Source organism: Emydura macquarii, unplaced genomic scaffold, assembly GCF_026122565.2.
Source record: "Emydura macquarii macquarii isolate MOO-44397 ecotype Brisbane River unplaced genomic scaffold, CSIRO-AGI_Emac_v2 contig_2897, whole genome shotgun sequence".
NCBI classification, from domain to species: domain Eukaryota; kingdom Metazoa; phylum Chordata; order Testudines; family Chelidae; genus Emydura; species Emydura macquarii.
The window spans coordinates 2,065,817-2,087,514 of NW_027133034.1; the positions used below are offsets into that span (position 1 = coordinate 2,065,817).

The 21,698-nt window shown below is 44.2% G+C and overlaps 1 protein-coding gene across 1 annotated transcript in view; it reads left to right on the forward strand.

The window, feature by feature from the left end:
* Positions 1-21,698, forward strand: part of ENTREP1 (endosomal transmembrane epsin interactor 1) — a 50,340-nt gene that overhangs the window by 5,086 nt on the left and 23,556 nt on the right. Inside the window, exon 3 of the mRNA XM_067568867.1 lies at positions 20,753-20,863. Coding sequence (XP_067424968.1) covers positions 20,753-20,863 — 111 coding nt within the window. The remainder of the gene's footprint in view (positions 1-20,752; positions 20,864-21,698) is intronic.

The window sequence follows — 21,698 nt, forward strand, 5'->3', positions numbered from 1 at the left end:
ATAATGTATAACTTGCTCTGCTGCTGCCTGTGCCATACCAGTTCTGTGAATAAATAAGAGTTCAGTATCCAGGACTCTCAATCTGTCAGTTTACACAAGCACTACATTTGTTTAAAAATAAATATAAATGCCATCTGTCTTAAAGAATTTCAGCCTTGTAAGGGTCCTGATGTTTCTGTATCTGGAAAAAAATTGGTTACAGCAATTGCTGTCTATTACAGCTCCTTCTTATCTCATTCTCTTCTATCTAATCCTTCTTTCATATCCTCTTTTTTTCTATAGATTACTTGGATCATTTCTAGTTTTACCTGTGCACTGAATCAGCACATTTACCCTTTTATTTACATTCCTGACAAGCATGGCTCTTCATTCTTTATGTATGTTTTATTGAAGTATGATTTCTCCTTTTCCCCTCTCCCCCTCCACCCCCAAGATCCACGACAGGAAGTTGATAGTTCAAAAAGCATTAACATGCGTTCTTTAGTACAGAGGACCTTGCAAATGGATTGATTTCACACATAGTCAGTTTTTAAGACTTCTGTAGAATTTAGGTATCTTTTGAACTGGATACAGTGCCATTCCAGAAATCTGAGAAGTCAGGATAGTCCCAGGCATATACTTTGAATTGCCAGGATTTGTATTGCATCACCAGTTTGTTAACATTTGCACCATCTATGTGAACAGATTTAGGACAATATGGAATAGTTATAGCATGAGTTGTCATTGGGTTAATGATGATCATTATTCTTTCTTCTATAGCTATGTCAACATTAAAACCCTCTCTAATACTCATAAGGCAATAGCTTATTATCACCTTTCTTTTATGCATAACTATGCTGTGTGCAGCTGTTTCTTAAGAGAATATGCTACCATTTTAAATGCTTTTAAAATTCTCTCTGAGTTAAAATCATAGAATATTAGGGTTAGAAAGGACCTCAGGAAGTCATCTAGTTCAATCCCCTACTCAAAGCAGGATCAACCCCAACTAAATCATCCCACCCAGGGCTTTGTCAAGCTGGGCCTTAAAAACGTCCTAAGGATAGAGTTTCCACCACCTTTCTAGGTAACCTATTCCAGTACTTCACCACCTTCCTAATGAAAAAGGGTTTTTTTCCTAATGTCCAATCTAGACTTCCCCCTCTGCAATTTGAGACAATTGCTCCTTGTTCTGTCGTCTGCCACCATTAAGAATAGCCTAGCTCCATCCTCCCTGGAACCTCCCTTCATGTAGTTGAAGGCCACTATCAAATCCCCCTCACTCTTCTCTGCTGCAGACTAAATAACCCTAGTTCCCTTAGCCTCTCTTCATAAGTCATGTGCTCCAGCCCCCTAATCATTTTTGTTGCCCTCCGCCTGACTTTTTCCAATTTGTCTACATCCTTCATGTAGTGCGGGTCCCAAAACTGGATACAGTACTCCAAATGTGGCCTCACCAATGCCAAATAGAAAGGAATAATCATTTCGCTCGATCTGCTGGCAGTCATAGAATCATAGAATATTAGAATTGGAAAGGACCTCAGGAGGTCATCTAGTCCAACCCCCTGCTCAAAGCAGGACTAACCTCAGCTATATCATCCCAGCCAAGGCTTTGTCAAGGCTCAGCTTAAAAACCTCTAAAGATGGAGATTCCACCACCTCCCTAGGTAACCCATTCCAGTGCTTCACCCCCTCCTAGTGAAAAACTTTTTCCTAATGTCCAACTTAGACCTCCCCAATTGCAACTTGAGACCGTTGCTCTTTGTTCCGTCATCTGCCACCACCGAGAACAGCCTAGCCCCATCCTCCCTGGAACCCGCTTTCAGGTAGTTAAAGGTTGCTATCAAATCCCCCCTCATTCTTCTCTTTTGCAGACTAAACAAGCCCAGTTTCCTTAGCCTCTCCTCATAAGTCCTGTGCTCCAGCCCCCTAATCATTTTTGTTGCCCGCCACTGTACTCTCTCCAAGTTGTCCACATCCTTTTTGTAGTGGAGGGCCCAAAACTGGACACAATACTCTAAATGCGGCCTTACCAATGCTGAATAGAGGGGAATAATCACTTCCTGTGACCTGCTGGCAATGCCCCTCGTAATGCAGCCCAATATGCCATTAGCCTTCTTGACAACCAGGGCACACTGCTGACTCATATCCAGCTTTTTATCCACTGTTACCCCCAGATCCTTTTCTGCAGAACTGCTGCCCAGCTCGTTGGTCCCCAGTCTATAGCTGTGCATGGGATTCTTCCTTCCTAAGTGGAGGACTCTGCACTTTTCTTTGTTGAACCTCATTAGATTTCTTTTGGCCCAATCCTCCAGTTTGTTTAGGTCCTTCTGTATCCTATCCCTACCTTCCATGGTATCTACCACTCCCCCCAGCTTAGTGTCATCCGCACACTTGCTGAGGGTGCAATCTACCCCATCTTCCAGATCATTAATGAAGATGTTGAACAAAACCGGCCCCAGGACCGACCTCTGGGGCACTCCGCTTGTGACCGGTTGCCAGCTAGACATGAGCCATTGATCACTACTTGTTGAGCCCTATGCTCTAGCCAGTTCTCTATCCATTTTATAGTCCATTCATGCAACCCATACTTCTTTAACTTGCTGATAAGAATACTGTGAGAGACAGTATCAAAAGCTTTGCTACAGTCAAGGTATATCACATCTACCGCTTTCTCTACATCCACAGAGCCAGTCACCTCTTCATAGAAAGCAATCAGGTTGGTCAGGCATGACTTTCCCTTGGTGAATCCGTGTTGACCGTTCCTGATCACCTTCCTCTCCTCCAAGTGCCTTAAAATGGATTCCTTAAGGACCTGCTCCATGATTTTTCCAGGGATTGAAGTGAGGCTAACTGGTCTGTAGTTCCCTGGATCCTCTTTCCTCTCTTTTTTGAAGATGGGCACTATATTTGCTTTTTTCCAGTCCTCCGGGACCTCCCCCTGTTGCCAGGAGCTTTCAAAGATAATAGCCAATGGCTCTGAAATCACCTCAGCCAACTCCCTCAGCACCCTCGGGTGCATTGCATCCGGCCCCATGGACTTGTGTATGTCCAATCCTTCTAAATAGTCTTGGACCTGTTCCTTCAGCACTGTGGGATGTTTGCTTCCTTCCCATTCTGTGCCACCCAGTGAAGCAGTCTGGGAGCTGATCTTGTCTGTGAAGACAGACGCAAAAAAGGCATTGAGTACCTCAGCTTTCTCCACATCCTCTGTCACTAGGTTGCCTTCCTCATTCTCTAAGGGGCCCACACTTTCCCTAATCTTCCTCTTGTTGGCAACATACCTGTAGAAACCCTTCTTGTTCCCCTTCACGTCCCTTGCTAGCTGCAACTCCAATTGCGCTTTGGCTTTCCTGATTTCATTCCTGCACGTTCGAGCAGTATTTTTATAATCCTCCCTAGTCATCTGACCAAGCTTCCTCTTCTTGTAAGCTTCTTTTTTGTGTTTAAGTTCACCAAAGCCTTCTTTGTTAAGCCAAGCTGGACGCCTACCATATTTGCTATTCTTTCTGCACATCGGGATGGTTTGCTCCTGTGCCCTCAGTAAGGTTTCTTTAAAATACAGCCAGCTCTCTTGGATTCCTTTCCCCCTCATATTAGCCTCCCAGGGAATCCTGCCCATCAGTTCCCTGAGGGAGTCAAAGTCCGCTTTTTCTGTAGTCCATGGTCCGTATCCTGCTGTTCTCCTTTCTTCCTTTTGTCAGGATCCTGAACTTGACCATCTCATGGTCACTGCTGCCTAGGTTGCCACCCACTTCTACTTCCCCTACCAAATCTTCCTTGTTTGTGAGCAGCAGGTCAAGAGAACCACGGCCCCTAGTTAGTTGCTCCAGCACTTGCACCAGGAAATTGTCTGCGACACTATCCAAAAACTTCCTGGATTGTTTGTGCTCTGCTGTATTGCTCTTCCAGCAGATGTCAGGGTGATTGAAGTCCCCCATGAGAATCAGATCCTGTGAACTGGAAACTTTCCCTAGTTGAGTAAAGAAAGCCTCATCTACCTCATCCTCCTAATGATCCTACTAATGCAGCCCAATATGCTGTTAGCCTTCTTGGCAATAAAGGTACACTTGACTCTATCCAACTTTTTGTCCACTGTAATCCTTGGGTCCTTTTCTGCAGAACTGCTGCCTAGCCAGTCGGTCCCCAGTCTGTAGCAGTGCATGGGATTCATCCATCCTAAGTGCAGGACTCTGCACTTATCCTTCTTGAACCTCACTCGATTGCTTTTGGTCCAATATTCCAAATTGTCTAGCTCACTCTTTCTCCTATCCCTACCCTCCAGCGTATCTACCACTCCCGCTCCTCACCCCCAGCTTAGTGTCATCTACACCCTCAGCAAGTTTGCAATCCACTCCATCTTCCAGATCATTAAAAACAAGTTCCTGAAAAACAAGGGCTGCAGTTGTCTTGAAGTTTCTAAACCAAATGTTAAAGGTCATGAAATGTGTTTAATTTGATGTAGAGTCAGAGCTCTCAAATGTAGTAATTAAAAATTATCTGAAGAAGTATTTGAGCTTATTCTTTTCATATTAATAAAATCTTTGTTTCTCTACACAGGCATTGCTTGTATTATTCTGTCTATGCTTAAATGTTGCTAACTGATAACTAGCTTCAATCTTATAAAGGAGTGCACATTTTTCTTAACTTGCCGCTCTATACGTGCTTTTAGGTAAATACTACTGCCTCAGTGTGGTGTGGGTTTTTTTTGTATATGACCAAATGAGGATAAAGTTGATGCTGATTTTATGGCCCCATCTATACTATAAACAGAATTGTGATGGGGACCTGGGCTGATAGGGTGGCTTGTCCTGTGGGCTGGAAACTCTGGTGCTGAGCCAACTTGATTACAGAATGAGCCACACCTGAGGAAAAGCAGGCAGACTGCTATAAAGAGCAGAAAGTGGCTACAGTAACGGGAAGGAGAGCCAGGCTTAAGTGATGATGAAGAGCTGGGAAGGAAAGCTTTTCAGGCAGGGAGGCCTGGGAAGAGACCCTGATTAACCAGGGAAGAGACTGGGAGACCCAGGGGGGATCTTAAGAGGCTGGGTAAGAAATGGCCTAGGGAAATAGTGTAGCACAGGTAAAGAAGACCTAGCTGATCAGTACAGGGCCCTCGGCTAGACTCCGGCATAGAGGGTGGGACCAGATTCCCCTTCCAGCCCCAAGGAAGGTGTGTACAAGCCCACTGCAAGGGATATTGAGCCCACCAAGGCCTGAGGAAGTGCTCAGACTGGATGGAAAGATTTTTCTCTAAGACATTTTTAGACTTTTAAGTTTGGACAAGCCTGACCTCAGAAGGGCTGGACTTAAGTTGGTAAACTGGGTGTAGGGTCAAATTACTGACAAACTGCCAGGGTGCTGGAGTGACTGTTGGCAGGGGGTGCTTGGCTAGGGAGAGACCTGCTATGTCATGCCTGGCCATGAGGGACTGCCTAGTGTTGAGTGAATTGATTTACACCCAGTTACAAATATGCAGCACAATTGTCCTGTCCCCCTCCTCCATTCCTCTGTTTAGATGGGAGCTGCTTGTGTTCCTGAACCATGGAGATGGATATAAAATGGGAGATGACTGTCTAGGAGGGAGATGTGACCTGCCCATGCCTAGGGTAGCCACCTGAAAATGCCAAGGTCAGGGCAGGCTGTAAAAGGAGAGCAGATTCTCCCAACACTGGTGGGTGACACTTAAGTCAGACTTCCCAACCACCACAAACAGTGCTTTTGATTCCCCACACTGTTTATCAAGAAGCCAAAATAAAAAGATGCAGAGCCCCCTTTACTGCATTTCAGCCTCCGGCTCCCAATCAGCCACTAGGTCCAGTAAAGAGACCAGTTATTTAAAACTCTATGCTCTTTACCAAAAAGGTTTCTCCTGACCCCAAAGGGTCAGCCACATTATCAGATCAATAGAAGTTTGGATCTTACCCAAAATACCACACTGCCAGTCAATCCTTTAGCAACTAAAACTAAAGGTTTATTATAAAAAGAAAGAAAGAAACTAAGAGAAATGTTAAAGGATTAAAGCAATCAGACACATACAATTGATTTGAAAGTCCATCTATATCAGGTTTCTAATAGAATTGTGGAGTTTGCAGACTTATATAGTCCCTCTGGTATATATCCAGTACCTGGCTGGGTCTCAGTCCTTTGTTTCACCGCTTCAGTTCAGTTGTAGATGAGTTGATCCAGAGGTAGACTGAAGACAAAATGGAAGTCGTGCAGCTGCCTTTTATGTCCTTTGGTCTTTGCCATGCTGCTTGTGGAAATTTACAGGAATAAAATGGAGTCCAGAGTCACATGAGTAAATCCTGGTGGCTCATCAGGTATATCCCTGGCTTCTCCCCCTGGGCCCATTGTACCTGTGAATTTCTTTAATGGGCCGTTAAGCAGGCTAGTGCTGCAGCCATCCTGTCTGTGGTGTCACCCAGACGCAGAAAAATTTGAAATACAGATTTATCAAGCATATCCGTAACTTCCATTACACATAAACATAAACATGATCATCTTACTTAGCACTTTCTAACAGTACCTGACATGGTATATCTCATATGAATTATTATGATTTTCACACACTGATGTTAAATAATATAATAAATACCTCCCACCCCCAACCAAGCAAGCGTGACAGGAGAACTGCAGAAAGGAATCTGGGGATCATAGTGGGTCACAAACTAAATATGAGTCAACACTGTTGCCCAAAAAAAAAAAAAGCAAACATCATTCTGGGATGTATTAGCAGGCATTTTGTAGCAAGACATGAGAAGTAATTCTGCTGATGTACTCTGTGCTGATTAGGCCTCAATCAGTTGTGGATGCCCCATGTCAGGAAAGATGTGGAGAAATTGGAGAGAATCTGGAAAAGAGCAACAAAAATGATTAAAGGTCTAGAAAACATGGCCTGTGAGGAAAGACTGAAAAAATTGTTTGCTTAGTATGGAGATGAGAAGACTGAGGGGGGACATACGTTTTCAAATACATTACAAAGAAGGGAGAAAAATGGTTCTTGTTAACTTCTGAGGATAGAACAACAGGCAGTGGGCTTAAATGGCAGCAAGCGTGGTTTAGGTTAGATGTTAGGAAAAACTTCTTAACTGTCAGGGTAGTTATGCACTGGAAATAAATTGCCTAGGGAGGTTGTGGAATCTCTGTCACTGAAGATTTTTAAGAGTAGGTTGGACAGACACCTGTCAGGGCTGGTCTAGATAATGCTTGAATGTAGGAGACGTGACTAGATGACCTCTTGAAGTCCCTTCTAGTCCTATGCAACCTAGACTTTAGCACAGATGGGGAACATAATAAAAACTAATAATAAAAGGTAGCTCCCATACACACAACTGTGAACAGAAGAACGGCCATACTGCGTCAGACCAGTGGTCCATTTAGCCCATTATCATGTCTTTGGACAGCAGCCAATGCCAGGTGCTTCAGAGGAAATGAATAGAATGGGTAATCATCAAGTGATCCATTCCATCAGTCATTCCCAGCCTCTGGCACACAGCAATCCGTGCCTCTCCTGGCTAATAATCATTGATGGACCTATCTTCCATGAATTTACTTAGTTATTTTTTGAACTCCATTATAGTCTTGGCCTTCGGAACGTCCTCTGGCAAGGAGTTCCACAGATTGACTGTGCCCTGTGTGAAGAAATACTTGTTTTTATTCGTTTTAAACCTGCTGTCTATTTCATTTGGTGACTCCCTAGTTCTTGTGTTATGAGGAGTAAATAACATTTCGTTATTTACTTTCTCCACACCAGTCATGATTTTATAGACCTCTATCATATCTCCCCTTAGTTGTCTCTTTTCCAAGCTGAAAAGTCCCAGTCTTTCTAATCTGTCCTCATATGGAAGCGTTTCCAAACCCTCATTTTAGTTGCCCTTTTCTCTACCTTTTCCAATTCTAATGTATCTTTTTTGAGATGGGGGCAACAGCAACCAGATCTGAACACAGTATTCAAGATGTGGGCGTACCATGGATTTCTAAAGAAACAATGCAATATTTTTTTGTTTTATCTAGCACTTTCCTAATGATTGCCAACATTCTGTTAGCTTTTTTGACTGCCGCTGCACATTGAGTGGATGTCTTCAGAGAAATATCAATAATGACTCCAAGATCTTTCTTGAGTGGTAACAGCTAACTTAGAACCCATCATTTTATATGTATACTTGGTATTATGTTTTCCAATATGCGTTACTTTGCATTTATCAGCATTGAATTTCATCTGCCATTTTGTTGCCCAGTCACCCAGTTTTATGAGATCCCTTTGTAACTCTTCGCAGTCTGCTTTGGATTTAACTATCTCGAGTAGTTTTGTATCATCTGCAAATTTTGCTGTGACTTTGTTCCTGGAGATGGGTCTATTTGTAGTGTAGGCATGGCCTTCAATGGTGTATCAATCTGGATGCTTTGGCAGTCTGAAGTATACTGTGATTTTAGCCTTAAGTCTTTCAGTTCTTAGGCTTAGTTACCAAACATCTTTGCCATTCATTTTTTAGCATTTTGAGGGTGTTTTTTCTGCAGAAGAGACTCTTCCTGTTTTTTAGGATTTTATTTCTCCCAAAGTTGGCTGGAGATGTTGGCTTCCACAATACTGAATTAGGTGTCTGTCATCTCTTTATGGAAACTATTCCTTCCTGTCATGAGCTCCTTCCTGTCATGAGCTCTTACATTTGAACTTTAACTGGAGTGTTTCTTTCTAAAATCACATCAGTGGCTCGTAACTAATTTGATAACAGGGACTATAAAAGCGATGTGATCAACACGCATCTCTAATTGGCCATAGTGGTTGAAGCGACAAGGTCCTCAGTCCTTACACTCTCTTTCCTGGCTTGTGTTTAGCCAGTGGTTTTTCATGTGTGGCCCATAGAGCACTGGGGCTTCATGTAGCACATTCAAGTGATCCCTGGAGCTCTGCATGTCCTATTGGTGAAACATCTATGTGTTTTCAAGTACTGATGTATGGTATTCGTTGCAGTCCAGTCCAGGATACTTTCTAAAAGTTTTCCTTGGCTTTTCAAGCAACTACAATAAACTGCTAAAATCACACACGTCTCTGCATACTGTGTGGCTGCTTTGTAACTCTTTTATTGTCAGAATTTTCACTTAAGAAAAAAAAAACTGTGTTCAAATATACAGATGACACTGCAATTGAAGGGACTGCAGACACACAAAAGGACAGAACCAAACTGCTAAGTGACCTGGAAAGATTAGAGCTGTAGGCAATGGAGGGAGGGAGATTCAGTAAAAATAAATATAAAGTTCTATATTCAGGGAAAAGAAATTAACAGTACAGATGAAAACTGGGTGGATGTAACTGCTCCAGGCAGTTCCACCAAACACATTACAACTCTTCTAAAAAGCAATTGTAAAAATGTCACTGTATGCATTACCAGTCAGTGATTTCCATTTCAAATGTGCTCTGATTTCGAGTTGCCTGATTCACTGCCAGCTTACTTGTTGAGGCAGGGACTTCTAGAGACCCTGGATTTCCTGGGTCTGTGGCTCTAAGGCAGCTCCTCCCAGAGGACTGCCCAGGTTCATGACTGCTCTGCCATGTGGACTGTCCTAGGACTGGGGACCCTGGACTTCCAGAGAGTTGGGAGCCTGGAGAACCGAGGAGCCTGGGAAGCCAGCTGGCCTGGGACTGTGGAAGCCCCGAGATAGTACACATGGCAGAGCTACCATGGAGCTGCAGACCTTGGCAGCTTCTGACTGAATTTGACATTCTTGTCTATGTCAGTTTCACTCAACAGCTGCCAGTCCCAGTTAGCATGTTTCATTGTGGAAACCGCATGTGCCAGTGTTTTTGAAACACTTTTTGGGGGGAATTTCCAGTTTGTGAGGAAATGTTAGAAAAACTTGGTTTCATTCCAGTTTGGAACACAACAAAATTTAAAAATATCAAAACTTCTTGTGAACAGGAAACCTCACCAGGTCTAGTCGGCATACAAGTAAAAAAGTTGTTTTTCCAGCTTCTAGCCCTGGAAACTCAGTCTGGGTTCTGTGAGTCAGCCTGGGTTCTTTCCAACTGTTGCATTATAACTAATAATTTGGAGCAGTTTAAAATTTTTTGTTCAAAACATTTTTCAATTAATTTCAATTTTTTCCATCAAAATGGAAATCTCTGCAAGAAATTTTTGCTTTTGATTACATTTGTCGAGTTTGTTTGAAAAAATCAAAACTAAAACACTGTCGGGTTTGGGGATTTTTTTTAATGACAACCTGAATGAACATCTTTGAAGAAAACTTTAGATGAAATGTGTTTGAAATTTTTCGCAGGACAAAAAATATTTCCTGACTAGCTTTAGTAATAAAGATTCTGCAGGGCAAACAATGCTCTTAGTGACATCTCTGCATCTTCATTTCCTGGAATAGTTTTGAACCAGAGGAATGGAGAGGAACTAAATAAACAATTCTGTTTATTTGGTATAGACTCCAACTTGCTTACTTTTATCTATGTAGGTTCTACTGGGCAAACCAGAGGGAAAAGCAGTGAAAATGGACTATCGACATAAGCCCCAATCCTGCAAATGCCTATGCAAGTGCATAACTTTTAAGCACGAGTAGTTCCATGAACTTCAGGTGCTCAGACGTAAGCATATGTGTAAACATTTGCAGTATGGGAGGCCAAAGTGTTTTGTGCTCTGTCCTTTTCTGGATTTAGGAAGTAAATAACTGCAATTACTAAATTAGCACAGTATTAATCTGACTCCTTCATCCCCTGCCATAAGGAATTACTGATTTCAAAGGGATTTATGTTCATATAAAGGCTGCAGGACTGATTTTACATCTAAATTATATTTATAATTACATATGAATCAGAAACACTGTAAAATATTTTATATGTAGTTTTGAACTCATTTTTATATACTCAAATTATTCCCCACTTAAAAACCCTTCCCCAATTGATTTTAGGAATTTTGCTCCTGCATCTAAAATATGGCATAATATTGCTTTTAAAAGAAATTATTTATTTTATGCTTTTACATTTTTGTCTTGAGTTTTATCACAACTCTCTGTATGGTACAATCAGTAGTTCCCATGGCTGAAGGGAAAATTAGCAAGATTATCAAATTAGTGCTTGCTATTGCAGCTGCATATCTGAAGGAAAGCTAATACATTGACTTGTTTTCTCTAAAAAGATGTTTATAAACTATTGTTTACACTGGTATAATATTTAATGATTATGAAAGAAGCATTTTTGTTTCCTTTACTATCAAAGTACTTGTTTTTGCCCTGAACCACCCATAGAGATCATTGGGTCTCTATGTGGGCACAACAGTCTGTCTGTCTGTGCATGGTGAATTGCCCGGTCATGGCCTTATCTTGTAAGTTATTTCTGTCCCTTGGCCTGCTCATGCTCCTGTTGAAGCCAATGGCCAAATTCTCATTGACTTCAGTGAGAACAGGATTGGCCTTGTTGACTGAGAGCATTTAGAGCCATCCTGTGTGTATATGTTGTACTTTTTTGCTGGAGAAATCATCATCCAACTAAGGCCTTAATTTAATGCATATGGTCTAATTCATACAAAAGTACCACAACACTTTTCACAGCTTTGTACAATCCATATATATCTAATGCTAAAAGGATTAAGGGCAGTAGGCCAAACTGAGCATGAAGCTGGAGCCAGAATTTGGCTTGTTTCTATTTTTATCACTGCAGTTCAGACTTGGTCCCTATGTATTTTGACTTTTAAAATAGCTTGTTTATCTTTGTCAATGTCTTCCATGTGTTAACTCTCCTTTATTCCAATAAATGTGCCTTCTTTCATTGCAGAGAACCTGTTGCTACCTACTTACCCTTCTGCACTGAGGCCCAAGGTCCAGCTAGCCCATATATAGAGGGCATCTTCCTTCTTTCTTCCTTGTGTGCGTGCATAGTTCAAGTTAAATTTAACAGTAAACAGTCATAGAATAATAATATGCTTGAAAATTGTAATGCATTAGCATAAGTCTCTTGGCACTTCCTAAAATTTGCTCCAACCCACTTTTAACCCAAGTCAAGTTATGGTCATGTACTAACCCAAGAAGTAATTAAAAAGTGAGGATACATTTCAAGCAGCTTTCTGGAACTTATCAATCAAACTTCATTATCTTCAAGACTAAAGAGTTACCTGATGCTTTTCCTCACCAAGAGATGCTCATTCATCTCCAAAAAAAATCTTGGACGTTGACTTTTGGTGTGTACTCTTTTTGTTGTGGTGTTTTAATGCTTGCAAAGTGGATGGAGCATTACAGTGAGTAATGTACACCAAGCTGTGCAGGGTGCAGGAGGAAGAGAATAGAGTTGCTTCTTCTCTGGATCAACTCTGATAAACTGTTACTTCTACATGCAGGTGGCTGTGTTAGTGAACATCATAGTATCAGCCATGGTAAATTGAATGCCTCCTTGTCACAGATTGGACAGGGTAGATAGTTTTTATGGTCACCAGAAGATTCTATGCACATAACAGAACCCAAACCAGAACCGTCTCCTGTAAACTAGGATTTATTGATAAGTCTTTCCAAAATACATGCGCGCTGATATGCTGTTTCTGTACATGTGACAGAGTAAGATTTTTCTTTTGGTGCATTGTTTCTTAACTACTGTTTTTAACGTCTTTATTTCACTACTCCTTCTGAAACTGGAAACCCACATTTGAAACTAGGAGGGAAGGGTTCATCTTTCACTGGCTCAGCACATTAAGCATGAACCAGTTGGATTCCATTGTAGAATAAGCAAATGAGTACTAATGTATCCTTGGCATTGTCTGTGTCGAAGTTAAGGTCACTGAAGACAATGCATTCTGGTGGATTCCAGCACTGTGCTGAGTAGCAGGTCCATTAGTTTCTCCAGGAAGTAGGCATGGTTTTCATCTGAGGTCAGTCGATTACTGGGAATCTTAGGTTCTTTTATTTAGTACTTTGCCTCACAGATCATATGAATGCATGAATGTTTTTGTTTGTGGAGTGGAATCTCTCCTGTATCTGAGGTTGGAGGCAGAAATGAATACTGTTTCACCTTCTCTTTTCTCCTTTTGGCTTTGATCTGAGATCTTTCATGACTTGTCAGCAGGGGCAAGTAACGTCACCCCTCGGTGCTTCAGTTTCCCCATCTGTTAAAAGGGAATAATGATACTTGCCTGCCTTTGTAAAGTGTCTTGAGATACATGGTGGAAAAGTACTACTTAAGAATTAATTATTGTTATTACTTCAAGAAACCTGAATTCTTGATTTTTGGAGACTTTTCCTTGAAATGTGTGTCATGGGGGGGGGGGGGGGGTTGTTTTTAATAAAGGCAGTTGAACCTGAATAACCTCACTTTTGATGGACACATTTCACAAAAAGGGTCTTAAGTGACCTTTTCTTTTAACCAGCTGTAGATAAAAGTATCCCTTAAAAATGGAGATGTTTGGCACTTTTTCTTTCTCTCTTTTTTTAGTTTATTTTGTACATTTGACAGCATTCTGGGCTCGACGCACCAAGGGGACTTAGTCTTCGTGTTGTAATGCCTAACTGTTAGGTGCCCTGCTGCCTAGTGGCATTCCAAGTCCTGAGTTAGGTGCCCAGGCTGCCTACATGATGCATGCGGAGAGTTAGCTGCCTAAGAATGGGATCCACAAAAGCCAGCGAACTGGGCGTGGGGTTGCCTAAGCTAGCCAATAGGAATGCTGAAGAGAGGGTGTACCTAAGCTCCACCCCTCAAAGGCACCTAAATCTAGGTTGGAGTGAGACACCTATCTCTGCTTGATTCACAGCCATGAAACCTCTCCTGGAGTTAGGCCCGTAAGCCCTTTCTTGATTAAAAACAGTGGTGGTGGTGCCCGTCCCCTTGTAAGGTTTAGGCCAATGGTCAGGGTGCTGACCCAAGGGGTGCAAGATCCAAGTCCAATGAGACAGACCCACCCCAGAACACTCTATAGCCCTGTGGTCAGGTGCTCATCTGAGAAGTGGGTTACCTGCATATAAATCCTTGCTCCACATTAGGAAGAGGAGGAAGCCAAATATGGGTCTCCCACATCCTGGGTAAGTGCTCTAACCATTGGGCTAAAGGTTATAAGTGGCATGGCAGCAGCACCACTTCCTTCTCTGGCTGTTTTTGTTTGGGGCCCGATTTGTTAGGGAGTCTCTGAGCATGCCTACTGTATCAGGCCTTGCAAGTGAGGTAGTGAGACAATGCCTAGTTTGGGGAACCCATAAGGGCTAAGACGTGAGCTAGGTGCCTGGATTGAGGTGGCCATTCTTATGCCCAGAGGCAGATTTTTAGGTGCTTAAGGGACTTTATCCATGGAAAGTTAAGATCCTAGGGACTTTAGGAGCCTACAGAGTTAGATGGCAGCTGAGTGGGGATTTTGAGGGTCTAAATATTGGATTTAGGCACCTAAAATGGTATTAAGTACTTAAATTCTTTTGCGTAACTAGCCCTTTGTGTACAGTCACTTTGTTTGTTTCCCCAGTGAAGTAAGTCAGTTTTACCTGGTGTCTGTGTGTTTCATGTGGCAACAGTGTACTACAAAATTAGCAGAAGGTTTGAAGGGTAGGTATATTACATGGAACTACTTTTAACTCATTTATTAAATTGACTAGGTTTCCAGTGTCCCTGTAGCAAATGTAGTTTAAAAGCATGTTTTGTATGAGAGATCTCTGTGTACTTTCATGTTCCCTGGTTCAATATGGAGTATTGAGGTAATTCAGGTAACCTTGATGAATGTATAGGAAGTGGGTATTGATTCAACACAGCTCTTAGCAATGAGCTAATTCCAAGAAATATTTAAATCAATTCAGTATTGAGGTGGAAAACAAATAGATGATTTAATGAGCTAGCAACATTCACATCTATTATCATTTGGTTTTATGATATTTACAGAGCAAGGTGACAATACTGTAGTTAATGTATTATGCTGTTTTCAGTACGCCTAGCAGAATGGAACCCTGATTCTGACTGGGGCCCCTCATCCTATTGTAATAATACAGCAAAACGTAGAAGATGCTAGTTCTAATAGGTTATTGTAATTTTAGGAGCAGTTGCATGGTAACACTGCTAACTCATAGCCATTCAAGGTAGTCTGCTTCTGCTGCCGTTGCTAGTGCGATGGCATAGTGAGTGGTGAAAGTGTGGATGGAGGACCACGTGGCTGCCCTACAAATGTCCTGCCACCGTATGTCAGTTTAAAGGTCTGACATGGCAGCTTACATTTGTGATGCCAGGCAGTGGAGAGATGTGGGAAATGGCTTAGCACTTCACGATGCAATCAGAGATCCATTTAGAGATGCGTTGTGACGAAAGAGTATGGCTTCGGCAATGCTCCGCAGTGGCGAGGAAAGGTTGAGATGAGGCTTGAAAAGTGCGTATGCATTGGAGATAGGTCAGTGCATGGTGGACAACGAGGGAATGTAACGTTCGTGCCCTGGGGGAGGTGTGTGGTTTGGGATAGTAGATCAGGACGTGAATTGACTGGTTGAGGTGGAACAGAGAGACCACCTTGGATGGAAACTTAGGATGGAGTCTAAGGGAGACCTTGTCATTATGAAATATAGTAAATGGTGTGTTGGGCATCATAGCCACCAGTCACTGACCCATTAAGCTGAGGTAATGATCACTAAGAAGATCACCTTCATGGAGAAGTGGGTGAGAGAACAGATTGCTAAAGGCTTGAAGGGTGGTTTCGTGAAGGCAGAAAGGACGAGATTAAGGTCCCATGGAGGAGTAGGTCAGCAGACTGGGGGAAAGGTGTTGAGGAGACCACAAAGGAAGCATTTAGTGGTCAGGTGGCTAAAGGCATAGGTGGGAGAAGGCACTGAGTATGGCAAAGTGGACCTGGATGGATGAGTGGACAAGGCCAGGCTGCCAAAGGTGGAGAAGGTAGTCAAGGAGAGTAGGAATGGACACCGAGTCCAAGGAGTGGTGCTGGCTGGATGCCCATGCAATGGAACATTTCCACTTGACTTGGAAACATGCTCTGGCTGTATGTGAGAGGACGTCATGCGTGGGTGTGGAGCACGCATTATCTACGTGCAAGCCCCGTCCAAATACCAGGTCATGAAGTGAAGCGGGACTGGATTGGCGTGTAGGATCTGACCATGTGCTTGTATGAGGAGATCCAGAAGGGAGGGAAGGCGGACCTGAGGGTAGGTGGAGAGGTGAAGGAGGTCAGTGAACCAATATTGGCAAGGCTAATAGAGAACTATAAGGATGAGGGTTGCTCAGTCCCAGTACACCTTGTGTCAGACCTGTGGGAGGACTGGGATGGGTGGGAAAACATATGGGAGCCCCAATGTCCAGGGGAGGAGGAGTGTCTCCCTGAGAGCCGGGTCTGAGAGCACCCCTGGAGCAGAAGAGGGGAAGCTTGTGGTTGGTCGGAGTTGCAAAGAGGTCCCACTGTGGCATGCCCCATTGTTGGAAGATAGAGCAGGGAGTGGGTCGTGGAGCTCCCACTTGTGTTTGTTATGAAATGAGTGGCTGAGCATCTCCGCAAGGGAGTTGCTGGTACCCAAAAGATGGACAGCATGTAGTGTGACTCTGTGTCAGAAGCACCAATTCTAGAGGGATATTGTCTCCATGTAAAGGGATGGAGACCTAGTGCTGCTCTGTTGATACAGACAATGGCAATCGTTGTCTGAAATGAGTTGCACGTGGTGGGTGTGGAGGAATGGCAGAAATGCTTGGCAGGCACGGCGGGCAGCCCATAGCTCTAGGATGTTAATGTGCATCCTCACCTCTCTGAGAGACCAGAGGTCCTGGGCCACATAGCCTTCCAGATGGGTGCCCCAGACCATGAGCGAGGCATCCATGGTGAGAGTTGTAAGAGGCGTGAAAAGAATACCAGCCATGACCTTGGTCAGACTGCACCACCATGAAGGGAAGCCAGCACCGATATGGGATATGAATTCACTTGCTGAGGTGGTCTGTCTGCAGGTCACAGACAGAGTAAAAGGCATCGCCTTGGAGGCAGGCAGACAGTGTGATGGAGGTGCGAGCCACCATATGTCCTAGAAGGGAGAGCACTGGCAGATCCGCATGTCGGGATGATTGCACAAGCTCATTATAAGTGAGCCGAGGGTGGCGAAGTGGTCCAATGGCACAAAGGCTTGCCTTGCAAGGGAGTCCAATTGAGATGAGTGAGCGGGTGGGCACAAGGGTCGACTTGTCCTCGTTGATACAGATCCCAAGCTGGCACGGAGGTTTCGTAGGGTACAGATGGTGATGAGGAGGCAGTTGCAAGATGAAGAGACCAGGAGCCAGTCATCCAGGTATGGGAACAAGAAGTGTCCTGGATGTCGCATGTATGCTGCAACTACTGTGACGACCTTCGTGAAGATGTGGGGAACAGTGACAGTACTGAAGGGAATGACCCAGAATTGATGGTGAGAATATCCCAACATGAAACAAAGGAATTTGTGATGGGCAGGATGGATGTCAACATCGGAGTACACATCTTTCATATTGAGACCTGCGAACCAGGCTCCGGGGGAAGGGAGGGAATGATCAGGGGAAGGGTTACCATCTGGAAGTGAAACTTGTGGATAAATTGGTTCAGTGCCCATAGGTCTAAAATGGGCTGAATGCCAACCCCTTTCTTTGGCATAAGGAAATAGGGGGAGTAGAGCCCACAGCCACAGTAGCAATGTGAGAGGGGTTCTGTGGAGCCCTTCCAAAGGAGGGTATGCACTTCCTCTTGGAGGTGATGTTGTTGGGATGGATCTCCAGGGCCACCACGGGCTAGGAGAGGAAAGGAGAGAAACTTTGAGGTACCTCCAGTGAATGATGTCCAATATCCAACGATTGGTGGTAATCTTGCCTCAATTGTGAGCAAAGAGGGCAAGACTGCCCCCAAACACACCCAGAGGGACCGCAGGGGTGGTGTAGGAAGGTTCGCGGGTCTCGAGGGAAGAGTCAAAAGTGGTGCTTGGAAGACCTCTGTGGGAGAGCAGTCGAGGTGGATGCAGTAGCAGCAGAATAGCAGGATCGTTGGAGCCACTGACAGCAGCAGGACTGTTCTTGTCACGGTTGGTAAGTGAAGCAGGGAGGGTAGCAAGGGCGGAAGAAGGGCCAGTGCTGTTGATGAGTCAGGGCTGGAGTGTATAGGTCCAGGGACTGGAGTGTGGCCTGACAGTCCTTGAGCAAATGGAGAGACTCCTCAGTTCTATTGCTAAATCATTTTTGGTTGTCAAACAGGAGGTCCTCAGGTGTGGTCTGGACCTCTTTAGGGAAGTCGAAGGATTAAAGCCAGGAGTCACAATGAAGCATCACACTCAATGCGAGGGAACAAGATGCTATGTCTGTGGCGTCAACCGGTGCTTGAAGGGTGACCTTGGCCACCAGTTTACCTTTGTCAATGCGGGATTTAAACTCTGCCTGTTTGTCCTCTGGAAGGGATGTCTGAAAGTCCGCCAGTTTAGAGTATGAAACGAAGTTGTATTTCGCCAGTATAGCTTGATAACTGGCAATGTGGAATTGTAGGCCTGCAGAGGTGTAGATCTTGTGCCTAAGTAGGTTAAGTTTTTGGCAGCCCAATCTGGAGAAGTGGCTTTGAGGTGGTACTGGCAGGCACATTCAGTTGTTGCCTGCACAACTAGAGTTCCGGGACGGATGGGAATGGGAGAACAAGAAATCTTTGTTCTTAGCAGGAACAAAGTAGCGTTGCTCTATTCGCTTTGGTGTGGGAGCACAAGAAAGTTGGGGTGGCCAGATGGCCTGTGCCAGTTGCAGAAGCATGTTATGGATGGGGAGCACCGTTTTGTGTTGGACCCGCTGGCTGCAGAATGGCCAGGAATTGGTCCTTGGAGTCTTGTATGTCTTCCACTGGAAGGTTGAGAGCCCCAGCCATGCGACGAAGCAAGTCCTGATATTGGTTGTGGTCTTCAGGGGGTGAAAGGGAAGGTGGTATAAGTGCCTTATCTAGGGACAATGAGACCCTGGTCAGTACTGGTGATTCCAATGGTTACGGCAGTGCTGACAGAGCGGGTGGTGAGGCAGTGTCCCGAGGTTCCTCATAGACCAAGGGATAAGCTGTATGAGCGGGCGAAATTCGGTGGTGAGGGGGTGGTAGTCTGCCATGGTCATACTAGGGTTCCCAAGCATGCCAATAAGTCCAAGCATAGGGATCTGTGGGAAATGGGAGTCTGCAAGGATAATGGAACCATGTCTCTGCATGGTGTATACTGGTGCTTAGGGCAGGGTGCGTAGGTTCTGAGCTGAACAGTCATGCTGGTGAAAAAGTAGGGTCTGGTTCCAAAGACCACTCAGAGTCAGAAGGTTGGTCCAGGAAAGGTGGCTCCATCAGAATGGGTGGTACCAGTGGTGCATGAGGCACAGCATAGGTGCGTGAAGAAAATCCAGCCATTGGTGGAGCGAGTGGTGTGCTGCTCTAGTAACAGCAGCTTGCCTGCAGGGGACAGGAGCTCTAGTGGCGCCAATGAACCAGGATGCAGTGGGGAGCCAGCATACGGCATTAGGAGTTTGGCCATTGATGCAAGTTTGGCCAGCAGCCAGGCGTGCATGGGACTGGGGGCAAAAGTCAGGACGGTCCTGGCGGCATGGATGGTGCTGTGGGTGAAGATGGAGGCCTGGTCACCGGTGCCGAGGGGGAACGGGCTGGTCTTTACAATGCTGTGCTTCATTTTGATCGTCTTCAGTGGTGGAGCAGCCATATCGATGTGCAACTTCTCACCCAACCTGGCGTGGCTCAGGGAGGCAATCCCCATCAGGGAGCTGCCATTATGCCCATGGCTGTGCTTCTTATGAGCACGGTGGGCCATCGGTGTCGCTTGGGAGGGAGCAGGGGGAGTGCTCACCAATGGTCAGATGCAGTGCTCCAGTGGATCTGTCAGCCCAGATATGAATTCTCATATGGGTGCATGGCCTCTTCCATGACACGTTTCCAGAGGCAAAGTTCTCTCGCCTCGTGAGTCCATGGAGGAAAGGAGTGGCAAATGGAGCAGTGGGCAACAACGTGAGCCTCTCCGAGGCAGTACAAACACCATTGGTGCTTGTCACTCAGGGAGAATGAGTGAGGACATGATGCACAGCTTTTAAAACCGGGACATATCCCTCGGAATGGGTGGGAGGAGAACTAACGGTTTTAACAAGACTAACTATCTAACTGTACAACTATAAAAACTATCTACAGTACAACTATAAAATAGACTTTTAAAGAAAAGGGTTTCTTAGCAAGCTAAGAGCAAGGAGGAAGAGGGGTTCCAACTTTGGCCATGTGTCAGGAAGAGGGAACTGGAGGGGCATCAACTTGCAAAGCCTCGTAAAACCTTGAATGGACCACGTAGCCAACACACGATGCAGACTCAGGTTGACGAACACTACTACAAACAGGTCCGGCTCCAGCGCATGGCACGCATGCGCACCCACATATCGACTACAATAGGGACCAGCATGTGAAGAATAGCCTTTTAAACGCTGGTTCTAAAACTTCTTTATCCTGCACTAAATACCAAAGTAACAAACTTGTTTCTTGCAGTGCTAATAAGAAAGTATTACTGTACCCATAGGTCTTTGTACTTGAGCTGCAGGGCATATAGTCTGCTGCTGCACAAACTCTGCGAAAAAAGGGGTATACAATAAGTTTTGCACAAAGTTCATGTCCAAAATAATTGACAAAGTCAGTCCTTTTTGATGAGACACCAGGGATGAAATCCTAGCCCCATTGAAGTCAATGAGAGTTTTGTCGTTGACTTCAGTGTAGTCAGGATTTTATCCATGTGATTTTCAGTGCATTAGCTTCCCTGTAGTTCACTTCGTTATCTTTTTTCAACTGCAATTAAGTGTGTTTTTCTATTTCAGGTTAACCTGTTTGTTTTGCTGTCTGTCGTCTGTGTTCTCTTGAACCTGGCTGGATTTATCCTAGGATGTCAAGGTGCTCAGTTTGTGTCCAGTGTACCCAGATGTGATCTGGTGAGCAGACATGGTAACTCAGTGCACTTCTTAACTACATGTCAAGTGCTGCAGCTGGTATTGCTGAATTCCTAGATTAATCTATGCAGCAAGTCAAGATGTTGTGAAGTGCAACCACAGAATAGCAAAAATAAAAATAATACATATTGACTTAGGCTTTGATTCAGTAAATACTTACGCATGTGCTTAACTTTAAGCGTGTGACATATTTCCTTATAGCATGGAATACCACCACTACAAGTGAGATCAATGCATGCAGCAACATATATGCATTTCATAGATTCTAAACACTAAATACGTTCTCGTAAGACTAATACCTGTTTTGAACAAAACTAACATACAGGTGAATGGTTTGGTTTCCAGCTATGAATTTGTTAGCTAACGCCTGTGGCCTTGGCCAGAGCTGGCACTTGGTTTACTAGTGTCACAATACCAGTAGGGTAGAGCTCTTTAAAACTAGTTTAAAGTAAATAAAATTGGCTATTGAAAAATCTTGGACACATCTTAATAGCTATCAGACTAGGGAAAATCTTCTTCTTTAAAAGTGTGTTATGCATTGGCAACATCAGGGGCTACCATGCATATGATCCAAGTTCATGCTGTTTGTCCGTGGACTGGTCATGCAGAGAAGGCAGTGTGCTCAGTCATTAGAGCATAGAATGCCCCTTGCTCCCTGGCAAGCTGGCCCAGGAGTGGCTTTTTTGGACACAGTAGGTACAAGTTGATTCAACATGGAGCTGGTCAGTCACATTTAGAAGAGAAGGTGGGAAGGAATCCCAGAGATAATTCTGCCTCTAAAGTGCTGGTGAACAGCAAGCTGATTTTATATAGTGGA